General features: G+C 36.8%; 1 protein-coding gene across 2 annotated transcripts in view; it reads right to left on the bottom strand.

Moving 5' to 3' along the window:
- Positions 1-2,329: 2,329 nt before the first annotated feature.
- LOC140158650 (glutaredoxin-like protein C5orf63 homolog) overlaps positions 2,330-22,978 on the bottom strand; it is a 34,126-nt gene continuing 13,477 nt past the window's right edge. The window contains exons 2-4 of one of the 2 annotated variants that reach the window (XM_072181820.1): positions 6,456-6,680; positions 4,227-4,283; positions 2,330-3,067 (exon numbers count right to left, since the gene is read on the bottom strand). In XM_072181820.1, coding sequence (XP_072037921.1) covers positions 2,900-3,067; positions 4,227-4,283; positions 6,456-6,644 — 414 coding nt within the window. In that variant the 5' untranslated portion in view covers positions 6,645-6,680 and the 3' untranslated portion in view covers positions 2,330-2,899. Of the gene's footprint in view, positions 3,068-4,226; positions 4,284-6,455; positions 6,681-11,201; positions 12,380-22,978 lie in introns of those variants that run through there. The other variant, XM_072181819.1, reaches the window with a different exon arrangement.

The following is a 22,978-nucleotide window of genomic DNA, read 5'->3' on the forward strand; positions in this document are numbered from 1 at the left end:
CAACTTTTGTGTTGAGTTGATGAGCCGGGGAGGGGCATAGAATAATGAATTTAAGATCGATGATGAGTGAGGCCCTTTTTATTTGTTAATTTGTTACAAATTATAATTTTTCATTTCTGTATAAAATTGCAATTGCAAAGACATCATAAGCTATCATAAAAATGGAAAGGCCCCCTAACATTTTTCTTATTTCCCCCAAAGCCCTACTCACAGAAAGACACAAAAATATTATGTAGCCTGTAGGCCTAATACCCATTGGCTTATGAAGATTTTCAACATGGGGGGGGGGGGCTGGTTAAACAAAAAATTTGGTGACCCATCCTGGGGGTGCCTTAGAGAAAACAAGAAATTTTGCAAAAAAAATCCCAAAACCCTCATTTCTCCCAGTATCTAGGCCTAGTCATTGTTTTACTTCACCTGGAATTATGGGGGGAGGTTGGACTGAGGCCCAGATCAAAATTAAGCATCAATTAGTCAAATTCAGAGATAACCTTGCCACTGATTAATGATAACAGGCAGGTTTGGTTCACCCCAGAACTGTGGTGCTTCCTCTTTAACACACAGTTATACCGGTACTCATCTACACATGACAGCTCTTGCATTTACCTACTTCTGGCACTGAGCAGAAGATCTGTAGAAAAGATTTGTCATTAACTATTTTCAAATAACCAAAGTAGCTCTTAAAGAAAATCATAATATTGCCAATGTGGCATGCCACTCTATTTCAATGCCACAGATCAATGCAAATATAGCATCTGATAGACATTATTATCATTATATTATGACCCACTCTTTATATACAATTATAGATATGATAGAACCCATTATCAGTTCTATAGTATGTCTGGCCCATTCAATGTGTGTTAGCTTCTGTTAGTGGGACAATACCTTGTGATGTCATCTGTATAGTACATTTTACAGTAAATTACACAGAAATAAATCAATACAGATTGATTATTTGGATCAAAAAATATTATCCTGTTTTGCCAAATGAAACATAGCAAATTCTTAATCCTTAAAAAGGGCATTTCGTGATCCACAGCCTCATCTCCCCACTTTTCTCAAAAAAAGTTGAGATTTTTATATCACTGGAAACCTCTGGCTACATAGGCCTAATGTTTATGTACAAAATATTTCTTGCAGATTAATTCGTTTAGCAAAGATATCGTGAAATTTGAATTTCGTTCTGGCTGAGTCTCAGGTTCTGGTGCACCAGAACGAAATTACAACGTATTGTTTATGGAGCAGTGTAATACACATAATCATGCATGACTCGCAAACGCAATATCGGAATCAACTGAAATTTTGGGAATATGCTTTTTTCGTGGATATCTACTGGAAAATGTCATAAAAAGAGGATGCTAGGATCACAAAATACTCCTTTAAGGGCTCTGGTAACAATGTTTTCTCATGTGGGACATGAGAGCACAGATATATCAAATTGTATTCTGAATACACGGAATGTCCTTCTGATATCAAATAATTTAGATTTTTTTAAATTGTCGATATAATACAAATTTTATTGGCAAATTATTAAAATTGATTTTTTTTTTGTATTTAACAGTCCTCGAAGTAAAGTTCTTGAAGTGTTGTTGGGAGGAAAAGCAGACGATCATTTGAAAATTTGACATTACGTATTGAAGATACACATTTGTTTTCCAAAAAGGCCTCAATTGTTTAGGTGTTTTGGGGAAAATCTAGATCTTCAATACTGAAGATTACATTTTTTAATGATTGTCGGCTTTTCCTCCCAGCTACATTCACTTTAAGTAAATATCATTCGATTTAAAAAATTTTCTTCAAGGACTGTTAAATGTCAAAAATATCAATTTAAAATAATTTGCCATAAAATTTGTATTAGGCCTATATCCCAAATTTCAAAGAATCCAAAATTATTTGATATCAGAAGGACAATCTTCATACAGAATGTAATTTGATATGTCTGATGTGCTCTCATGACCTACAAAAACACTGTGCAAACATTCATACTAGAACCTTAAAGTTAAGCTAGTTTTAACTGCCAAACAGTCACATTTTAATAGTTTTGCAATTTGAGGGGGAATGGACCCAAAATGTTCACTTTTGCATTATTTTCATTCACAAAATTATTTCTTCCATTCAAATGTGTGACAAATCACTTTTTGTGTAGTCTTCTTCCATAATGCTGTATGGTGCAATATGGCAGCCTTCACCCCGGAGTCTTCAGCAGTGTTAGACTTGAATTGATCTATTCGTATAGATAAATTCTGTGTGATTGACTGTTTTATTATACCTCTTGCCTGAAACATTTAAAGTTTTACACCAGGGGGAATGGATAAATGAAGTCATACATTTTCAGACAAACATAAAGTGCCTTTCCATATCAACTTTATTCAAACACATATATTTTTCTGACATCTCATATTGTGTTTATACCCATGGTATTCCACAATGTTATTCTTTTGTTACATTTCTCAAGATATTACATATCACATGATCATAATGGGGTGGGTGGACCCTTGTGTTTGGGGTGGGTGGGCCCTTGTGTTTGAAGGGGAATATCATACTCATGTCATGTGTATAGACTCATAAAATGTACCTAAAGGTGAGTATTTTCCCCTCTATGAAGAAGGGTACTTGCTTTGATATTAGGCAAAAAAATTGTTTGCTTGTTCCTCCATCGACCGACCCAAAATTGGCCAAAATCAGGGTCGGCCCTTTTAGAATTAGTGTTCAGACTGACAAATGTTGGACAAAGTGAAGGTACAGCTGTCCCATAGCACGCCAAATGGCTGACACTTATGCTGTTGGGCTGGTAAAATTGCAAAGGTATCAGTTTAAAGTTCATGTAATAGGCTGACAAGTTTGATTGGTTCACTAAAGTAAAGGTTATTCCATCCACTGAGGACACATTAGTATATCAAGCTTTCTTTTCCTCTTCTTGTAACCTCCCTTCCAACAATTCTTCATCGACACGGTGTTTCATCAGGTATTGTCCATTAAAGTGAAACACTGGTATATCATATCTATATAGAGCAAAAGCCTTCTTGTTCTCCGGTTTATCAATGTATACTTCATCCAGCACAAACTGTTGGGAAAGAACAAGAATAAGTGTTTACGATTGATATAATTATAAATAGGTGGCGCCTTAGTGTGTAGTGATACCAAAAAAAGTGGGTACGGTATGGTTAATCCAACAGATGAGGACACAAAACACATTAAGGATCAATAAATGAGAGGATACCTTGAATATGAACAACTGGAAAAAAAAGAGCAAGGTACACCAACTTGAGACGTGGGGAAAGTAAAATACAGACTAGACAGTACGTGGGGGGACAGCAAATGTAGGCATTAGAAGTAGGTAAAGTTTGATAGCCAAATATTACCAGTTCCAAGGCTCACAGAAGTGCTAGTATCAGGAAAACAATACAAGAGTACACAGGAAGAGATGAAAATCAATGTGCACATAGCAGACAAACAAAACCAAACAGACAAAAAAAACTGACATTTTAAGCAGAAAAACTGGTCTTCTTCGAGTAACCATTCATAAAGTTACATAACTGAATGCGCTATTGCACATGGTGGAATAGAGTCCTGGGTTTCATTTCACTAAACTCGAGAGTTGAGTAACCTTTCATAAAGTTCCGAATATGCAATACTAAAGGTAACTTTACGAAGGGTCCTTGTAGTTAATCCCTATTACTTGCGATGGATACCGTTCAAAAGTAAGTTTAGTGAAACGGAACTTACGACTTATGTCGTAACGAACAATTTCGAGACTTACGAAGCTTCGTAAAGCTTAGTGAAATGGACGCCTGGTTCTAATTCCGAGGCGAGCACACACAAAAGGTATATTATGAAATACCATCATACACCCTAGCTTTTGCATGATTAATACAGACCTGAAACTGACCATTTGTGAAGAAAATGCTTTAAAAAAGGAAAATAGCACAAAATCATGCTATAAATAAAAAAGCTCAAATTGGGCGAAAATAACAAATAATGCGTAAAAAAAGACTTGAAGAAATCAGCTAAAAAGAGAAAAACTTTCAGGTTTGTAAATACTCAGTGGCGGCCACAGGAATTTTTTTCGGGGGGCATGGGGGCAAAGTGAATTTCAGGGGGAAAAATTAACAAATGTTGTGCAAAATTGCTGCAAAAGTGGTAATTTTTTTTTTTTACTTGGGGGAGAGGGGAGCAAGGGTTCTGACTCCTGTGGCGCCACCACCGCAGATACTACTACTTACTCTGCCATCATATTTCCTGAGAATGTCCTTAGCATCATCACACAGTGAACAGTCTTCCTATTATACAGCAGAAAAAGCAGATCAGAAAAAGAATTGTAAATAGAACAGTAAATAAACAAATGTGTGACTGGCATAATGGGTCAGTCGCTCAGATTCTTTTTTACAGATTCTAAAAGCATGGACATGCCACAAAATATGTAAATTTATGCAAACAAAATGTACACCTACTGTCTGTTCAATTAGCTTAGATTCTTGAATTTTTAAGATATTTGAAAAAATAAAAACTTGTGGCCAAAGTCATCAAAGAAAAGTGTTAGCACAGCCTTAGACCTAACGTGATTTATACTTTTCAAATTCCAAAGTCCAATTTAAAACCCCATTTCTTTTCAATTTTGCCTCATTTTAGGCAGTTACTTGGGTCCACCGAAAAGGTTCGTGACCTTTTTACAAATCGAGTGGGACGGTCCATTCTCAGGTTAGGGCATATAGACCCTATCCAATTTAGCAAAACAATCTGTCCACCAATCTGTCCTGCCATTTCAATTGTTATACCGTTCCGGTTATTGGATAGGTTCTATAGGTGATAATGGTCCACCGGTTTTTGTTACACGAAATTATATAGCGCGATTACGTTTTATACATAACATTATTCTGTGCATTATTTTTTCCTAAACAATGACATTAGAATTATAAATTTCGTTCTTATTTCAACTGGTTTACAATGTAAATTGAGTTTTGTTTAATACCACCATTCCTTCCCAAGAATATCAGCATTCGCTTGATGTTTCAGATACAATGACTTTACAAGAATTGTTTTCTGTATTAACCTGATTGTTTTAAATAATATTTTCTTGTACAAAAGTTATTTTATTTCACAGATTTTTCAGTTTGTATTCAACAAACAAAACGAAATAACAAATAGAAAATAAATGTGTAGTTTTATAATAGGCCTATTATAGGTCTACACCTTCTCAGACCCATTCGCACAATAAATAAATAAATAAATAAATAAATAAATAAATAAAAAAAAAAAAAAAAAAAAAAAAAAAAAAAAAAATAAATAAATAAATAAATAAATAAATAAATAAATAAATAAATCAATCAATCAATCAATCAATCAATCAATCAATCAATCAATCAATCAATCAATCAATAAATAAATAAATAAATAAATAAATAAATAAATAAATAAATAAATAAATAAATAAATAAAAAAAAAAAAAATAAAAATAAATAAATAAATAAAAAATAAATAAAAAAATAAAAAAATAAATAAATAAAAAATAGATAAATAAAAAATAAATAAGGAATGTATTTATATAAGCTGGGCCTATTTTAGAAAACCTTAATTCATAAATAATAACGTAATGTTTCAACAGTAGGGTTTCAACACAAATTAGGCATACTGGCAAATATTTTGCTGGACAAATTATACTTCCGGATGCGGATGGTCGAATAAATACTATCTCTGCGCATTGTGACATTCGTCCCTATTGCTCTAAATGGATTGATTCAAAAAAGTTTATGGTACCCGACGTTCTACGGATTTTTATAAAAATATCGCGGGAAAAGACCAAAATTGAAAAGAAAAGGGGTTTTAAATTGAACTTTAGAATTTGAAAAGTATAAATCACGTTAGGTCTAAGGCTGTGCTAACACTTTTCTTTGATGACTTTGACCACAATTTTTTATTTTTTCAAATATCTTAAAAATTCAAGAATCTAAGCTAATTGAACAGACAGTAGAAATGCAAAAAACATGAACACAATAATTATGCATGTTATCAGAAACATGTGCCAATATAGAAATATATAGATATCCATAGCCCTGTTATGTTTGAAAACATACAGTTGGGTTGAGGACAAAATTTACACATCCAACTTCTCATTGGTGGTACACCAGGTGTACAATCAGGTGGTAGTCGGCAATGGTTGTGCACCATAATTGAGAAGTTGGGTGTGTAGTTAACTTTTAAAACAATTTCTTAAATGGAACAGAAAGGCTTGGGACAATATATTTCAGGTTGGTTGGGTTACGCCAAACAAACAATCTATAAAAAATTTTAAATGAAACACATAATACTACTGCTCAAATTGTGTACATTTGACTAAAGATGCAAAAAGTAACCCATTCATCAACAATGAGGGTTGGGGCGGCCCCGGGGTTGGGGCGGCCACGGTACGCCACTGAAGGGGGCAGTGGTAAAACAAGATATAAAGGTTAGCATACCTTGGTAAATAACGCCAGAGATGGAAGACCCTTATTACAATATTTGTGATTTGAAGTACTTATACTGCGCACTTGCTGCTGTGTAGCTGTCTGGGAAATCCCCAAATACGTTCTGCCCATAGCTTTGCTGGACACTCTGGATACCCTCAATGTGTGAGTCAAACACCTGAATCCATATAATGAAGCCATTTCTACTGGTTCTCATCTGGTCATTATAATGGTAATCTGTAATGGATATACATGTAGTAAATGTAATTATGGAGTTAAGAGTAGGCCTACATACAATGTGCCTAGATGTGTCATTTTATTACTGAAATTACTGTAGATCCAGTAAATCAGCGGTGTTAAAGCCGGCCGATCCAGGGCCACAAAATTCCAAATATATTGAGCACAAAGGGAGTTGGGGCTAAACTGGCCAAATATGAGGTTAATTTGACCAGACATCAACATTGGGGGGGGGGGATGATTGTATGGACATTCTCCCCTGGCAAAATATAGGAGGATTTATCCCCATGCCCCCCCCGGTTCTCGCCTATCTATACACCTACAGGCAAACTGCTAAGTCACTCATAAATTGCATGTTTCCGATTCATCTTAACATTTTGAAAACAGGCAAAATGGACCGTACCAAAACAGTCCTGTTCAATAGCATTCTCTTGTAGTTATACTGAAGCTGTATCAGGAGGGTTTGATTGATTATCTGGCGGGCATCCAAACAACCAGGTAACCATCTGATCTGTGGTTTAACAGAAGCCCCACATATGTGTGGGGTCAAAAATGCAAAAATTGGTATTTTGGTTAAGTTTAAAATCCGACAGTGCAAACATAGGCTCGGCCGGGCTAAGTTAAATTCACCAAAAGACCCAGTCAGCTTTTAACCGTGTTAATTGGCATGATCAGGCTGACAGTATACAAATCATAATACACGGTTAGAGGGGAAATAGGACAAAATGTTTTCCCGATGTACTGGCAACAGGCCTATCATCCCTTGAACCCAGAGGACAAGGGGTGATAGGCCCAAATTAGTACCAAGGGAAAATAGTGAGCCCTATTATGGGGATGAGGTTATCGTGGTGGTAGGAAAAACTATTGCAAGGTGAAATAAGTTGTGTCATTTGTGATTGACCAATAAAGTGGCTTGATTTTACTCATGAATATGTATGAGGTGTAATAATGTTATCTATTCCCTTCTTTTTGAAGACCAATAAACCTATTGCCAGCACACCCAGCAATGCACAGTAAGAGCTTCCCACTACACAATTTGCCTGGACAATCTGTTTAGGGGGGGGGGGGGTTGTTTGTTGTAAGCATGCATCTATCTAGATGCAGGATTTTGCACACAAAAACTGGTCATTTGGTGTGAAATCACACTTCAATCTGTAAATTTACAAATTGAAAGGGACGTCACACAAAAGAAGAGGATTCTGCAATCTTCATTTTAAGTTTGATAGTTTACACAATTTATTATTCATTTGATACTATGTTCCATTGTATAAAGTGTGCATTCATTAATTGGCACTTTCACATAGTAATGTTAATGCTATCTTCAGTAGATAGCAGATATAGCTATACACTGATTATTGCATCAAGAAGACTTTATTTCATCAAAGTTTGTTTACAACATGTTTATTTGGCACAAAGCTAACTCAGCCAAAATGAACTTGGGATAATTAAGAACTCACACCACCAATTAGCAAATTTGGTCAAGCCTCAACTGGCAAACACATGTTTTCAAAATACACGAAAGGTGGACCACCTAAAGTCAACGTTAAAAAGTAAATGAAAACAAATTGGCATAAATAAGGCTACATTTTGACCGATTCATCGCTGTTTTGACATACTCTGTTACGACAAGTTTTGGGCAAAATGAGTTATATAAACTTTCAAAATCTGTGAATGAAACTTAATATATTCGCAAAGTTTTGAGACCTAAATGTAATTATTTAATGCGATATGGCACTAATTAGTGTGATACGACATGGTTTTTATGCATCCAAAAAAAACGCCGTTCTGACATTTTGACATACAGTTGTATCATGATACGTCGCCATTGGCCATGATGTATCATTTGAGGTTCTCAAATTGTGCATGTTTTGGCATACTGTCGTATAAGTTTGCAGATTAATCACTTCTAATTAGTGAATGAATAAAAAAGTGTGTATTATGTTGAAAACAAAGACAGATATATTATTGATTATATTCTTTGATAATAATAAACATATTTTACTTTGGTGCTCTCCAGTGGGTCTTCAAAAATTGTAAAAAAACTTATAAATGCGATTTTCTCAAAACTGCATTTTTCATCATACAACAGTTTGTCAAAACAGCGACATTATAAGGGCTCATATTGAAATACCCTACCACGTTTTCACACAGAAAGAAGGCAGGATTCCCCTCGCTAAGCGTGCGCCTCAGGAAAGCTCGGTCAGGAAAGCGCTCCTAATTTAAGTCAGTGAAGTGGCTAATTGCAGTGTTATAATGACACAGGATTTTAACAAAAGAAGGCTAGCACAGGAAAGCTGCAGGATGGCGCACACCTTCCTGTGTAAGGGAATTTCAAAAGAGCCCTAATGTGATACTTCTCATTTCAGAATAATAACAGCAGGGAAGGATAGAGAAAGATTTCAAAATTATCATGCTTTTTTTTCTGTGTACTCTACTGGGCAGTGGCATAGATTTCTTTTTGACATTCGGTTGGAAAAATTTTCTTGAAGTATAGCGAGTCCAGCATGTGTGAACCTTTGATGTGAATTGTGTGAACCCCTGACAAAATATGAAAGAAAAAAGTGTCCCTCTGACAAAAAATGACAGAGAAAATCAGGAGGGCAAAGGAAAAGAAAAGGGGCCACTTTTCTACATGCCGATCATATGTCAAAATAGCGTAAAATACAAAATTGTTGTGTGCATAGCGCGCACATTGTATAGATAAAGCCCTTTCTATCCTGATAATGGGCAAAAATAGTGTAAAACACCAAAATTTTGCATGCTACGTGCACACATCGTTCCAATAAAGCCTTTTTGGAAGCTCGAAGACATACAGTCTATGTATTGTATGATGCAACTGTAATTTGTTTCATCTATGCCCAAAATTTTTTGTTTTGCCACCTGCTAGTCTTTTACTCTTTTGATCTAAATGATGGTTTTGTGTATGTTTTGTCCTTCATAATTTAATGCCAGTTGGTGCAATTCAAGGAAGGAAAGTCAAAAAGAGGTATTCAGGCCAATTTAATCAGATAATATAGGTCAAAAGCCTTGGGCCAAAAATCTCAATGAATGGTCAAAATGGTCCAATCACAAAATCCTTAGAGGGAACATTATTACCCACACTTCCACAGCCCCTTTTAATACTAAACCACTGAAGAGAAGCATGGGTATACCCTATCCACATTTAATATCTATTTTTTCTTCTGCTATTCAAGCCTGTAAGGGTAAAAATATATACTGATATACATTAAATTATGAAGGATTAAACACACACAAAACCATCATTAGATCAAGACAAATTTGTTCACATTCTCCTGCAAAAGATAAAGCTTGTTTCCAATATCTGTATATCAGGTAAACAAGCCATGTATCTTGGCTACTATTTGACCAGGAAAGTATTGGTAAGTATACTCAGGCCCATACACATGATTTCATTTGGGGGGGGGGGGCTGAGGTTGAAAAAATGAGACTTTTTTTCAGGGGGGTGAATTTTGTGAAAAGTGGACAAAACTTGGACAAGCGTAAAAACCTGATTTTTTTTGTTTCGCTAACGCTTGTAAATTCTGATATTTTGGGACTTTTTGAATACTTTTCCAAATTTGGGGGGGAGGAGGTGCATCTGCGTACGGGCCTGAGTATACTATTAATTAGTTTAGATAGAAATGACAAAAGAATGATGAAATGCAGAAAACCTATTTCTATTTTGTTCGTACATTTATTCCATCATTCTATTTTTAGTAACATATCATACCTATCATTTTTTTAAATTTTCAATAAGGTTGATGATACTCTTCACCATAAGACAAAGCAATGAAGTAAATGTCAAAAGTTATTTTTACTAGGCCGTTTCTCCAACAATTTTGAAAATGTCCGTCTGTGATTAAACTGACCAGCCTCAATGTACTATTCACCTTGTGCTGTTGATACATGTTTTGCTGCTGCATTAAGGGAAGGGGTATGAACGTTTGGACAGTATTATTTTGGGACATTAGAACACATATCAGACATATCGAATTGCATTCTGAATACGAAGAATGTCCTTCTGATATCAAATAATTTTGATTTTTGAAATTAGCAATTTAATACACATTTTATGGCAAATCATTAAAATTGATATTTTTGATATTTAACAGTACTCGAAGAAAATTTTATAAATCTGATGATTTATACTTAAAGTTTATGTAGGTGGGATGAAAAGCCGACGATCAATTGAAAATTTTGACCTTTCGTATTGAAGATATGGATTTTTTTCCAAAAACACCAAACAAAAATAAGGTCTTTTTGGGAAAAAATCCATATCTTCAATATGAAAGGTCAAAATTTTCAATTGACCGTCGGCTTTTGCTCCCAGCTACATGCACTTTAAGAATATATCATTAGATTTATATAATTTACTTCGAGGACTGTTAGATATCAAAAATTTGAAAAATATCAAATTTTTATAATTTGTCATAAAATTTGTATTATATTGTGATTTTCAAAAATGAAAATTATTTGATATCAGAAAGACATGCTTCAGATTCAGAATGCAATTCTGATAGGTCTGAGGTGCTCTCGTGTCCCACAAAAAATACTGTCGAAATGCAATAAACGCTCATTCCAGATCCCTTAAGAAATTTGTACAAACACATTTTGCATCAATCTACAATGCTTGGAATTGCCCATATCTGAACATTTTAATTACTGGTATACTTCCCTTTGGTATGAGTCTGTTCATGTTGTTTCAAGTTACCTAATTGTGTGAAGCCTTTATCACAGAGTTTGCACTTGTAAGGCTTCTCTTTGGCATGAATCCATTCATGTTGTTTCAAGTGACCTAATTGTGTGAAGCCTTTATCACAGAGTTGGCACTTGTAAGGCTTTTCTTTGGTATGAGTCCATTCATGTTGTTTCAAGTTACCTAATTGTGTGAAGCCTTTATTACAGAGTTGACACTTGTAAGGCTTTTCCTTAGTATGAGTCCATTCATGTTGTTTCAAGTGACTTATTTGTACAAAGCCTTTATCACAGAGTTGACACTTGTAAGGCCTCTCTTCATTGGTGTGGACCCATTCATGAATTTTTAAATCACATTTTCGTATGAAGCCTTTATTGCATGTTTGGCATTTGTGAGGCTTTTCTTTGTTATGAGTTTTTTCATGTTGTTTCAAGTTCTTCCTTTGTCCAAAGCCTTTATGACAGATTTGACATTGGTGAGGCTTCTCTTTAGCATGTTTAGTGGTATGAACTTTCAATGCATCTATTTGTACAAAGCCTTTATCACAAAATTGGGAGTTGTAATGCTTCTCTTTGGTGTGTGTTTTTTCATGGATTCTTAAGCTACTCATCCACTTGAAGCTTCTTCTACAAAATTGACATTTATATGGTCTCTCATTCACATGCGTCTGCTGATGTTCTTTCAAAGCATATCTGTGTTTGAAGCTTTTACTGCAGTATTGACATGTATAAGGCTCCTCTTTGCTTTGGCCGGTCTGATGTCCGTTCAAGAGACTTGTTGGTGTGAAGGCTTCACCACAGATTTGGAATTTGTTAGGTTTTTCTTTGGTATAAATCCATGGATGCGATAACTTGTGATACCAATAGGGTTTAATCCACATCTCATGATGACGTAGATGACTCAGATATCGATGGGTGTCATGAAATGTTCTTCTGCAATATTTACAGGTGTAAGGTCTCAGGTAGTACAGTGACTGTGATCTTCTGACAGCCATGTTGTTAAACTGGGGATTAAAAAACAACACCATAAAGCAAGGTTAAAGGTGGGTGACTGATTGATAGCTTTACCCCATCAGAATTGTGATTTTGGCATCAAAAGAAAGCTCATAATCATGATATCCCACATTACCTATCTATGAGCTATTATGATATGGTAAACATTTGTGCTTCTACATGTATTATAAGAACTGGAACAAATTTAACTCAAAACTTTGAATCCTGTAAGGTGCAAAACACCATGAATCAGAACACCCACCTTTGTAACTAAACACATCCAAAAAAAGAAGAAGAAGAAAAAGTAAGCTTGCTTGGTTGGTCATAACTTCTGAACATGATTCATTTTAAAGTAATTTAAAATCCGGATGAATTAGGGGTTCATTCATATATTTTCATGACTAAACGATTGTTTATGCCCGAGGGCATTTAAGTCATGAAAATATATGAATGAACCCCGTTCATACATACGTAACATTCTTCGTGCTGTTATTTTCCTCCACAACTAAAAAATATCGTCACTTTAGACTATAAACTACCAATTTCTTATCCTTTTTAAAAGTTTTTCCATTGCTAATTGTAAGAAAACGTTTACTTGCTCAGTCCACCGTGTTTGGGCCGCCTTGAACATCAGCGTACATCATTTGCGCTTTGCGTAAATAGCTCATGAGCATACGCGTATATCCTACTAGCGGCGTTCATCGGTTCTGACGCTGCTTGTTTACGAACAGAAAGCAAGGCATAAACGTTGTTTATGCCCGCCTATCGACCTGTTTATGCCCGCCTATCGACCAATCACATATGCTGTTATATAACGCGTATATGAATGTATAGATAATTTTGGTAACTGCAACATGATACCAGTACCACACCTACATGTACTTTAAAAAAGAAATTGGAATGACCAAGAACTTTTTAAAAAGTACAATAATTTCTCTATATCAGTGCCGGTTGGCAAGGACCTATATTCCACTGAGTGCTGGTTGGTCAGCTCAAGTGCTGGTTACCGACTGGCACCGTCCAGGCAGGGGTAGACACAATAATCAGAGAGTCCAAGGGCCAGCTGAGAAGGTTTCCAGCAAGATACTTGAAAAGGCCTGGCTGATTATGATGAGAGCAAATTCAACACTATCGCATTCTCAGAATTGCATGAACTTTGCAGAGAGTCTTCACTCAAGGTACATCTCCTTCGAATGCAGCTTTGATGATAACTGCATCTATCACTGAAGCCTGTGAGATGAAAATACCCCTGTATGACTACCTTCCTGGATGTAAGCAAGGCATTTGAAGTAGCTGACCATACAATCTTGCTCAATGAACTCTATGAAACAGACAACGGTGGTGATCTCTGGATGGTCTTCTAGCATTTCTATTCAAGACCATCATCTTCATCTACAAGCGACTACAAGCTTTCGTTTCTCCAATTATTTGCGATCTTGGGCAAGCGAAACAATTTTGTTTGGCTGCAGCATCCTTTCAGTATCTCCCAGGAGGTGATATACATACTGTAAGTGCGGTGCGCGGCCGTCCCAGTTTCCTCTTCCCATGAGGTGGAATATAAAGGGCATATTCTTTCACAGGCTCAACATCTTCAAAGTATATGGCTGAGAAATTTGAGTTGATGAATCTTGACTCTGGCAACCAGTGGAGTGGTGATGGTCAGATTGTAGATGGTTTCATTTGGAATCCGATCCACACGCTTGATGTTTAACATGACTCTGTAGCAAGATGTTGCAAAGGCATTGATCTTGTTTTCCATGTCCTTGGTGATTACCCATGACTCGCACCCGTACAGAAGTCAAGTAACACAAGTTGTCTCAAACAGCTTGATTTTTGTTTTGATTGGCATGGATGGGCTTCTCCTAAGGCGTTCCAGTTTCCAGAAAGCGGCCCAGGCTAGTTTTTTTAGGTCTCCAACACTAGAGCCCAAGTCTGTGACATGGTTGATGGTGCTACCATAGACTTCAAGTGCTGGTTGGGCGTTACAGTTTACAGTCATATATTCTGTCTTAGGTGCGCTGATGACAAGGCCTAGATCTGCTACTGCTGTTGCGGTCCTAGTAAGCTGTGACTGGATCCGGGCTATAGAAGATTCCAACAGGGCAATATCATCAGCAAAATCCAGGTCATTCAGCATCCTTAGCAGGATACCTGCTTGACCGACGTGGGTAGGTAACAATTCCAGAAGTTGATTTCTTCAGGAGGTAGTCTACCAGGATAATGAACAGGAATGGTACCAACACATCATCCTGACAAGCACTCCAGTTGTTACTTGGAAAGGCTCTGAGATACTTCCATCTACCATAACGGCACTATTGGAGGCCTTGTAGAGCCCCTACAAGACCTAAAACAGCGATTAAGTGAGAATAGTTTCATAACCGATACTTCTAACATCCAGCAGGGTGCCAGACAAGCAGGTGTTCAATCTAAAGTGTTAGACTTTTAGACCAGGATATGAGCACCACAGGTAGAGATCCTGGCCCCAACATCCTGTCCAGCTCCTCAATTGACTCTCAAATTGCTCTTGACATTGAAAACAATTATGCAGCTGAACATACAAAATCAACGCCACAAAGAGTGCTACTATCACCTACAATACCGAAGTTCAGATCGGGTGAAATCGGTTTGCAACTCTGTCACTCTTTGGCAATATTATCAGGGACATGAGCTCCACTGAATTGTGGTGGGACAGCTGTCTTTCAACAATAAATCATGTAGTAGTAGTAGCAGTAGTAATTATGTATTTCAAATAGCAGCCCTAAGGCTGAATTACATGAAAAATTACAATCTAAAAACATAAAAATATTTATATTTTGATAATTCTTGAAATGTGATAGCTTCACTTGTTCGAGAAGTCTACATGTAGCCATGAATTTGCTCACTGATGAGTTTCACATTCGAGGCTAAAGACATATTGCACACCGACAGCAGAGATACTAAAATCAATACCCGGGATCGATACACATGAATGTGCTATGCACGATTTTGATATTCAGACGAAAATCTTTGGATACCAGGGTAGAAAATGATGAATATCTCCCGTAATTTATTTTGTCTAAAGAAGCCAGATGTGGTTCCTTGCACTTGAATATATGGGCGTCTTAAAAAAAAATGACTCCTTTCAGTTTCCACCCTATATTTGTAAATTGAAATGATTTTTAGAGCAGGTAATTATTCTTAAATATGAGTTATGATGCCCACCTTTCATTACCAGAAAATGTTTCTATGGCTGCTTCAGAAAAAAAATATGAGAATTTTTGATGCCAAAAATGGTCAGGAGGGTAACGTTTTTTGTGGACATTGAAATTCAACATGAAATTTCTGTAAGCTATAGCAAAAGTAAGACCTATTCAATTTGATTCCTGATATTTGTTCCAGTAACATGTACCCTTATTATTATAATTTTACCAAATATCTGTGTAATTTATCTTTTGTAAGTACCAAAAAATGTGTCATCTACCAATGAAGTCAACATTTTCAAAAAAGGGGTCAAATTCTAATTTAGCAACAAAATCACTCAAGAAAGAATATTAATCAACAGCTGAAAATTCCAGTTTCCATATTTTGAATAGGTGTTCTGTTACCTTTCATTGAATGCTAAATTGATGTTTGTAAATTACATTTTCTTATTACAAATTTGAGTTCAAACTGTGTACCCTAAGAATGTCAGGAGTGTAACATTGAATTTTATCCTGGATTTTGACAATGTTATTGCTGATGAAATTGAGCAATCATATTTTTCTGTTGTTGTATCTAGTGCAAATAAACTAATAATGATGGAAACAGACATGCTATGTTACATGTGTCTGCTTCATTGTGCATTAAGTTGGTTGTCAGGAGTGTAACACCATTTTAAAGTTACACTCCTGACAACAAAACAACACCAATGCACAATTGTAAAGTGAAATTTATGGCAATATTATCAATAATATATCATGTAATCATGTACAATCAAGTACAAATAACCAACAAAAATATAAATCATGGCAATGTTAATGTGTTCTGTCCAAAAACAGGGCTTCACTTTGCCTAAGTACCTTAACAGGCACTATGTTTAGCCACATATTTGTACTTTTTATAACTAATTTATGTATAATTAATATATTTATGATTGTCAGCATTACTTTAACATCCCTAACAGTTATTTTTTTAAACAATGTCAAATGTTTGTGATCATCAAGAGTTGCTAGTATTTACCACTCTTGGTGTGTCAGGAGGGTAACACAAAGTGAACAAAGTACATTATGTGTCTTGGTGTTGAACTATCTTAGAAATGAATGAAGCATTAGCTCCACATTTTCAGAATGGTTAAAACAAGACTATGTTGACATTTTAAAGGCAAGTTTACATGGTGTTACTGATATTTGTTTTGAATTATCATTAAAATATTAAAAACTTGAGATAAATTCTTGCAGAAGGGACAAAAAATTTCAAAGACACCCATAATAATTGTTGTAGAATGAGCTTTTCTATGTTTCATATTATGTTGAACAATCTAAATACTTGATTTCTAAACAAGACAAGGATTTTGAGATCCACAGAATAGCAATTTCCTATCAAAGTTGGCACGTCAGGAGTGTAACACCAATGTACAAATATGGTATAAATACATTTTGGATCCTGCAGTGCCTTGTCATGCATTATGCTATGAACTTGAAACTTTTGGAATAGTTTCTGACAGGTATTGTTTATAATGTAGGTATGTTAAACAGTTTAACTACAGTTAATTTTTTGAGAATGAAAACTTCTGCCCCTCAAGTGAGTAAAAATCAGTGTTTTTAATATGAAAAATGATATTTTTCAGTTTTTGATGGTAAAGATATACTTTAAAGGGCTTGTTTGTCTTTAACCATGTCACAGATTACCTCTAAATGTTACAGTAGTGTTGATAACCATTATTTTAGATACCTAAAAAACAAATAAAGTTTTATGTGACTTTTCTTAGGGGCTGTGCAATAATTATGAGCCCCCCCGGGGGGGTAAAATTTCCAAACGGCTCGCCAAAAATCGCTTGCCCCCCTCTCGGCCTGCCAAAATCGCTTGCCCCCCCTCTCGGCCTGCCAAAATTCTTTGCCCCCCCTTAGCATGCCAAATTTTTGGGATCCCAATCTACAAACCTTAAATGGTCTATATACATGTTGCGAGCGCTGCGAGCAGGAAAATTTGCAGTTTTAACCGTTTTCGTATGTTTTCCCTAAGCGTTTTAGAGCATTTTATTAAAAAGGCGCCCCATGAATGTGTGCCAAAAATTGCTTGCCCCCCCTCTCAGCTTGCCAAAAATTGCTTGCCCCCCCCTTTTGGCTCGCCAAAAATTTCTTGCCCCCCCCCCCCAATTTTACCCTCCCCCAGGGCTCATAATTATTGCACAGCCCCTTACAAAGTGGGTATATTCTGTAGTACATGTGCCATAAAAAAATAAATAGATGCTTTCAGACTGTCCCCTCAATTGTTGCACAAACTTTAACATACTAACTTCAAAGTAGCACACAAAAATCACTTGGATAGCGAATTTGAATTTTCGGACAAAATGTCCCACTTTGGAGTCATTTTTTTTGAAGTCGCCCATATGTGTTGAACAGAGATATATGATAGTCATTAGCTTGCGTCTTGAGAAAGAAAGAAGCTTGCGTCTTGAACTCAAAAACTAACAATAATTCTGATTTTATATGTGCCGAACTATATAGCGCAGTGTATAGGCCAATCTTGGAGGTAGTCTAAAAGCAGATGATCTGTGGCGTACCATACTCACTCACACATCGAGGTCAGTCACCGGGCTATTGTCAGTAGCCTTAGTCAGATGTCCTTCGGCCCATTATGCGTCTCAAAACTATTAAGGGTAGACGAGGTATTGTTGGTCGAAGCAACCTAAAAATCGATTTTCATTATCTAGATCAATATATTATTGAAAAATAACACCTTGATGTTTTGCAAAAGTGCATTCTACAAATCGTATACTTTGCAAACTTGCTTAATTTATTGTTGTTAATGAGTTATGTACGTTTTACAAAAGTGTTGTTGTTTCAGCCCTCTTTACAACGTAACTCAAGAACCGCAGCACCTATAAAAGTATATCTGTGGTATTTTAATTCTTCTACACACTCGCTATGAATTGAGCAATGCAGTTTTTGCCAAAGTTCACTACCATTCGTAAGATGCTGTGAACTACCAAATCACAACAGTTTAAAATAATTAATAACCTTAAACAGGTCGGAACAAAATGGCCATGCGTGGCGGTGGATTCAACCTGCCATGGGGATTTCTGCCATGAAGATATCGGGGCGATGACACTGTGCATTGCATTTGAAATCTAGTCGGATTTGCTGAAGCATGACACCATGTAAAGCAATGGAGGTTCAGAGCTGCTCATGATGGGCAATCGTATCAAGAATGTTGCTAAAATTGCGCTTCAACAAAATTTTGGACTGACAAAATAGGCCATCTTTAATCAAAAGATACAATTGACTTATCAAAATACATCAAAATTTCAACATTAACAGAATAAATAACATCCGTTGCAAAAAATGTCAACAATGACTAACCGAAGGACTCTGTTAGCCTGGTACGTTTCTTCCCTGTGTTTACAAACTTACACCTTGGGCTGTGCCAGAGCAGCATGGATGTGATTTTACAATAGTATATTTATGTAATAATGCTCCCAAAGTCCCTATTTCTACCTCCAAGTGGGTGGTGGGTGACAGTAACAAGTGTTTTGGATAAAAGTTGAATTAAACCTTGGCTGTAAAATTTATAAAAATTTCAAAATAAAAGGGGTGTAGAGCCCCCCGCCCTAAATTGACTTTAAAATTTTGGGCAATTTTTTGGCTATAGGTGACCCCGAGCTGCATCATTTCCGGTCAGGAGCTGTTGAAAACAAAGCACAGCACGGCACCAAACCCAAACAACAACACACAAAAAAAATAAAGCCCTCTTTATCCCGATCATGGGTGAAAATAGTGTCAAATACAAAATGTTTATGGGGGGGGGGAGTTGGGTGGAAAAGTTAGAACCTCGGACATCCAAATAATTTTGATCCCCTAAAAAGGGTGTTTTTTTTTATCCCCCTTTTATGGTCTAAAATTTTTATGATCCCCCCCCTTCATGTCCTAAAAAAGAAACCTAAAATATACAGCATTAACAGTGGCATAGATTTCTTTTTGACATTGGGGTTGGAGAAAATTTCAGTGAAGTCCAGTGAATCCAGCACCTTTTGCCGATAAAATAGCTTATGGTACCAAAAAAATTGGCCATATTGAAGTAGTTACAAAACTGGAATTTATTACTGTTTGGAGTTATTACTCTTTGGAGTCATAGTGTTACACCCAAATTCTGAAGTGCACACATTTTGTTGATTTGTAGCTTGTGATTACAAAATTGAATACTTAATATTCATGCACGCAGAGCACACGCAAAAATTTTGGAATGTACATGTCTTCTCGTACATTTTACCCCTGATCCCCCCTTCTTAGGACCCAAATTTTTTTGCCCCCTCTTATTTTCCAACCCCCATTAAAGTATGTATGAACACTCCCTAAAGCCTTTTTTGAAGCTCGAAGATATGTACAATCTCTCTAAAAGCAAAACCGGTATATGTATGTAAAGCAACTGCAATAGTTTTTCGTCTGTACCCCAAAATTTTATTTTGCACCCCCCCCCAAGAAAGCTAGCTACGCCCCTGATACATCCGTGCAATAACTTTTGAGGCCTGATTTGAAAGCAATTTATTTATATTCTATGATGTCATGAACTTAATGGACAATTTAGGCCTATTATAGACATTTATAAGCAGGCCTTGCCGTTTAGATTTTAAAGGCGAGTGGTTAATCACTCGCTAGTATGAAGCTAGGCGAGTGGTCAAATTTTCACAAATACCACTAATTTGGGTATACATGTAATCAAGTAGAGCGTTGGTATTAATACGATAGTTATGCATTTATGGTGAGATGCGCGCTAATATTTGTGAATTTCTCTGCTCAGAGAGAGCACAGACTCGATTAAACGCTGAATTGGCTGCTTTTGGGAGATCCGCAGCGAGTGATATTTCGTGTCTATGGCGAGTGGAAAATCGCTCACTAGAAATCGAGTCTGGGCGAGCGCCGAGCGGTAGCGAGCGAGAGTGTTCGCTCGCCTCAAACGGCAAGGCCTGCATTAAAGGCATGTAATACTAAGAGTGACACTGATAAATGATATAAAGCGTATTGCAGATCTGTTTTTTTTATAATTTGTAATAAGGTTGAAACAGCATAAATTTGTAAATAAGTTTAATCCACTAGGAAAATAAAGCATTTTTTTACTGGTAACAAGAGCATAGTATTTTAAGTATACCTTCATTATGTGGGGGGGGGGAGAGTTTGGGTGTATACAAAAGGGGGTGGGGGTCAAAAAAGTTTTCAGTCCATAAAGAGGGGGGTTCTAAAAGTTTAACATACAGACAGGGTAGCCATAGGCCTTAAGCATCATATTCCGAGGAGCGGAAAGCAGGCCTTGCCGTTTGAGGCGAGCGATCGCTCTCCACCGCTCACCCAAACTCGATTTCTAGTGAGCGATTTTCCACTCGCCATGGACACTAAAAATCACTCGCTGCGAATCTCCCAAAATCAGCTATCAAATCAGCCATTTCAGCATTTAATTGATGCTGGGCCCCCTCCAATCATACAAAGTCAAAAATTTTAGTGCTCTTCACACGCATTTCAACATAAATACATAAATACCCTTTTAAGACCGAAGCTGTACTTGATGATACCCAAATAAGTGATATTTTGTGAAAACTCAACCACTCGCCTTGAACCATGCTAGCGAGTGATTAACCACTCGCCTTTAAAAGCTAGACGGCAAGGCCTGGCGGAAAGACACCAAATTGTTGTTTTATGACCTTTGACATTCTTTTGTGGCGAGTGACATGCTCTTTCAATTCACGCCGAGTGTCCTTGACAGGTGTGACTATGCTTCAGTGGTCTAAAGAATTCTAAAGATAACCTCTGCCCCAATAATCCCGAGCTATTGTCTGAAACTGCTCCTCGGAAGATGTATCATAAGAACTCAGTCTTCAAATGATAGTCATATAACGTCATAACGACCAATAGATAAATTATTGACTAGCAATGAAAACTGAGTTCCGCAGTCTACAGACAGGGGGGTCAAAAAATGTTGACATACCAAAATCAAAATTTTCCAGCACCCTACCAAAGTATTTAATGAACGTTCCCTATCAGATATTAAATGTCATTGTGATAATTTGACTCCAGGTTTAGGCTTGGAGAGGGGAGTCGATGAGGTGTTATCCAATTACAATGTACTTTATAGACAATAAAAGAGTCAAGAAGCATCGTGGAGATTTCCATAATTATCTTCATTAGTTCATATAATAATATCAATGCATAAGGCCACATAAAAAATTAAATTAATTTCGCGTCCACCTGCATGGTTTTGAAAAGTGAGGCGGATAGACTGGCCCCCAGTCTCGGTTCGGTTCCATCTCTGGATAATGTAACAATAAATAATTACATAATGCCCTATGAAAAAAATGCCAAAGTCCTGTACCTCCCCCCCCCCCTTATTTTCCTCAATGCCAAAAACCCATTCCTCTTCATCCACAAATCGACGCCACTGATTACACACACAGTCAACCATGCAGCAATATAGAAATATACTTGTATTATAAGTGAACGCGAAAGTCCATTGAGCGCTGATTCCTCGACTGGTCCAATCTGTTTGAGATCTCCCTTCCAAATAATCATTCAACGAAGCATGTCAATTACAAAAGCCCGCCCCAGTTTCAATTCAAATATGGTAGCACAAAGCTATGCAGCGGGATGTGACGCTTAAGATCGGATGCGACACTTGTCAACAACTGAGAGGTATTGAGCTCAACTGGCACGCGTCTGATAGACCCATGGTACGCGCAATAATAAAAGGCAACCACTCAACTCGGACTTAGGCCTATTGTCCATATTGCGTATATTATCGTGTGCGGTTTCCAAATGTTTGCACATTATTTAGCTTGGGAAGCCTCTTCAAATATCCCAGCTGCCAAGCTGCGTTGATTGGTCGGATACAATATCGTTGTTTTAGTCGCTTACACAAACGTTAATGTAGTGAGAACACGGACGTGGTATGTAGAAAGTGCGCCTGACCCAGGATCGGTAAAAGTGAACTCCCACAAAATGCTGGGAATTGGAAGGCAAATTGCTTACAGACTGGGAGGGTCCATGTATTGGGTTGATTTTTAATGCTATGTAATCTACATTACCAGTCGTTCTCCAAGTACCTGAGGGAGGGTCTATGAGGCGGAGGGAGGTGTTGTTTTTTTTGTCCTTCAAGTTGAACCGTGTCTTTTTCGGATGATAGCCAATTTTGGGCACCTGGCTGCACCCCCCAATAATTACTAGCACATGAAAAAAACCGAGTACATCAATCATTTAGTCAAAAAAGAAATAGGTCGATCGAACATTTTTGATACATTGCGTTACACAGACTATCAAAGAGCTATCTATCACTACACACCCCTTTTAAAGGTTTTTATGAACGAACTACTTAACACAGCACAGGAATGATCATAGACATAGCTGCGAGTTATGTCCCCAAAAAGAATCGGACCGGGCGGCTTTACTTTC

Source organism: Amphiura filiformis, chromosome 8 (assembly GCF_039555335.1).
Source record: "Amphiura filiformis chromosome 8, Afil_fr2py, whole genome shotgun sequence".
Classification (NCBI taxonomy): Eukaryota; Metazoa; Echinodermata; class Ophiuroidea; order Amphilepidida; family Amphiuridae; genus Amphiura; species Amphiura filiformis.